Source organism: Corylus avellana, chromosome ca3, assembly GCF_901000735.1.
Source record: "Corylus avellana chromosome ca3, CavTom2PMs-1.0".
Lineage (NCBI taxonomy): Eukaryota > Viridiplantae > Streptophyta > Magnoliopsida > Fagales > Betulaceae > Corylus > Corylus avellana.
Window position 1 is genome coordinate 29,765,901 of NC_081543.1, and position 2,757 is coordinate 29,768,657.

The 2,757-nt window shown below is 38.0% G+C and overlaps 1 protein-coding gene across 1 annotated transcript; it reads left to right on the plus strand.

The window, feature by feature from the left end:
* Window positions 1-228: 228 nt before the first annotated feature.
* Window positions 229-2,757, plus strand: LOC132175610 (methylsterol monooxygenase 1-1-like). Its single transcript, XM_059587607.1, has 5 exons — window positions 229-583; window positions 1,528-1,850; window positions 1,994-2,141; window positions 2,230-2,262; window positions 2,364-2,757. The coding sequence occupies exons 1-5, from the start codon at window positions 263-265 to the stop codon at window positions 2,442-2,444; spliced, it is 906 nt and encodes a 301-aa protein (XP_059443590.1). The 5' UTR covers window positions 229-262; the 3' UTR covers window positions 2,445-2,757.

Consider the following 2,757-nt stretch of genomic DNA (forward strand, 5'->3'; position numbering starts at 1 on the left):
AAGCAACCGGGCCCTACAATGACAATTATGATGAGGTTGCTAAAATAAGGACAAGAAAATTCTTTGTTTTATAGTTAAAATTTTATTTTGTTGCATTTAAAGATGATGATGTAAGCATTTTAAATTGTGTAATAACGGTAATTTCCTCTTGTGTCGGTGGCCGGGTGGTTTGAAATTCCCGCGTATTTAAACAGACAGCCGGCTCATGATCACCGCGTCCAGCACTCGTTAAACGCCACGAGCATTGACAACTCCAGCGGGAATGCTGCCCTACCAGACACTAGAGGAGGCGGCCTCCGCGGTGGGGCGAAACCTGACATACGCGGAGACCCTGTGGTTCAACTACTCGGCCGATAAGTCGGACTACTTCCTCTACTGCCACAACACTATCTTGCTCTTCTTCATCTACTCCGTCGTCCCTCTCCCGATGGTCTTCTTGGAGCTCGCGGGCGTCGACCGCTACAAGATTCAGCCCAAGGCCAGGATGTCTGTGCCCGAAATTTTTCGGAGCTACAGGGATACCATGCTCGTCTTCTTTCTCATCGAGGGTCCTCTGCAGCTCATGTCGTTTTCTTCTGTTAAGGTATTGTGTTTTTGGAATGAGATTTGGGTTGGGTTTCTTGGTTTTTTGGTGTTTTTTCGGTGAAGGACTGGTTGGGGTTTTGAATTTTTGGATTTGTGAATTTTGGGCCAATTTGTCTTATGTTCTCATGGGCTTAAAAAAAAATAAAAGAGAAAAGAAAAAAGAAATGTGTGGTTTTGGGTATGGCTTTTTTTTTTTTTTTTTTTTTGACTAGGAGTTTTGGGATACTTTAGTGGGATTTCAATGTGTTGAGGTGAGCGAGGCTCTAATCACGTGAACGACTCTTAGAACATGTCTTATGAGATGCGATTTCAAATTTCATAAAAGGTTTTAACTTTTCTTACTTTACATTAATTGGTTTTCAAATGTGATGGTCAAAGACTCGATCTAAAAAATGGTATGAGAATCAAGGTCATGAGTTCAAGTCACATAAGTCTCACGTTGAGGGAGAGATTGTTGAGATGCAACAATACTGTTCTGCTCGCTCGGACGGCTTTTAGAATATGTCTTATAGGATGCGATTTAGAACAATACCGCTCTACTCACAGTTTTGGCTTTCTTCATTGTACATCAATTAGTTTTCAGATGAAATGGTCAAGAGCTCGATACAACACAATGCAAGACAAATTCTATGACTCTTACAAACAAATTTACAACATGATATGGTACAATATGATTGAAAATGAGATAAATTTAATTTTTGAAAAATCCAATCATATTGTGCCACATCTTGTTGTAAAATTTATTTATAAGCGTAGCATTTTTCATTCTCTAATTCAAGCTTTTGGCATTATTGCAAATTTTTTGATTTCTATAATGAGAATGAAATAATGGGGTTTTGTATTTTGGGGAGATGTCAGTATTTCTTCTACTCATTGACCGGACTATATATATAACTTTTTGGGATATTGATATAATTTAAGCAATTTTGTGCTTATTCACAGAATATTGGGATTCGAACGGGGTTGCCATTGCCTTCAGTATGGGAAGTTTTAGCACAGTTGGTAGTGTATTTCATTGTAGAGGATTATACGAATTATTGGATCCACAGATTTCTGCATACCAAATGGGGTTACGAGAAGATTCATCGAGTTCACCATGAATATACAGCTCCAGTTGGATTTACAGCTCTATATGCTCATTGGGCTGAGATTTGGGTCCTCGGCTTTCCATCTATTTTCGGCCCAGCCATTGCCCCTGGCCACATGATCACATACTGGTTGTGGATGTCTTTGCGGCATATTGAGTCCATTGAAAATCACAGCGGGTACACATTCTACTACTGTAGTTGATTGTGATGAAATTATGCCAACTTTTGAATTTCTTTCTTTCTTTTTTCTCTTTACTAACAGAATTTTATGTGAAGTAATTTGGATTTCAAGGATCTTTAATATTGACTTACCATACCAGATATGACTTCCCTTGGAATCCCACGAAATATATTCCATTTTATGGTGGTGCCGACTATCATGACTACCATCATTATGTTGGACAACATAGCAAGAGCAACTTCTCTCCAGTGTTCACCTACTGTGATTACATTTATGGAACTGACAAGGTAATTAATATTACAGTTTTGTTTCTTCTTTTTCTATCTGCACTTTGTCTGATGTTTCTGCAATAACTTGTTTGATTTTTTTCATCAGGGCTATCGGGTTCAGAAGAGGCTCTTTCAGAAGGTAATGCTAATCTGTAACAATGCCATTTTCTTGAATTAGTCTCAACATTTGTATTTACTTGTTCCTTCTAATTCTTTTTGTTTTCTTTTATTCTAATGCAGATGAAAGATGAAATGAAAACTGGTGGTAATCAGAATGGAGGCTCATACCATAATTCTACCCAAGATCTTAAATCTGACTAGCTGGAACAATGCCCTTTGTTATGTTTCTCATCAGTGACATGATGTAATCATAAATCCTGGGATTATTAAGCCTTTCCAGGATAGTTGTAGTGGTAGAATAAAAGGACTTTTCTTCTCCAAGTTGAGAGGCCGAGTAGCGGTAGTATTTAAATAAATTACTCTCGTGTTGAGAGTCAGTAGGAGTCTAGTAGTAGTTATCTGTCCGTAGCAATGATCTTAGTACGGCTCTTTCGAAGCAGCCATATGTATCTTTTTCTTGTATTTTGTACTATTTGATTCTCATCAAGTGGTATCAAAGCCATGTTTTCTCTTA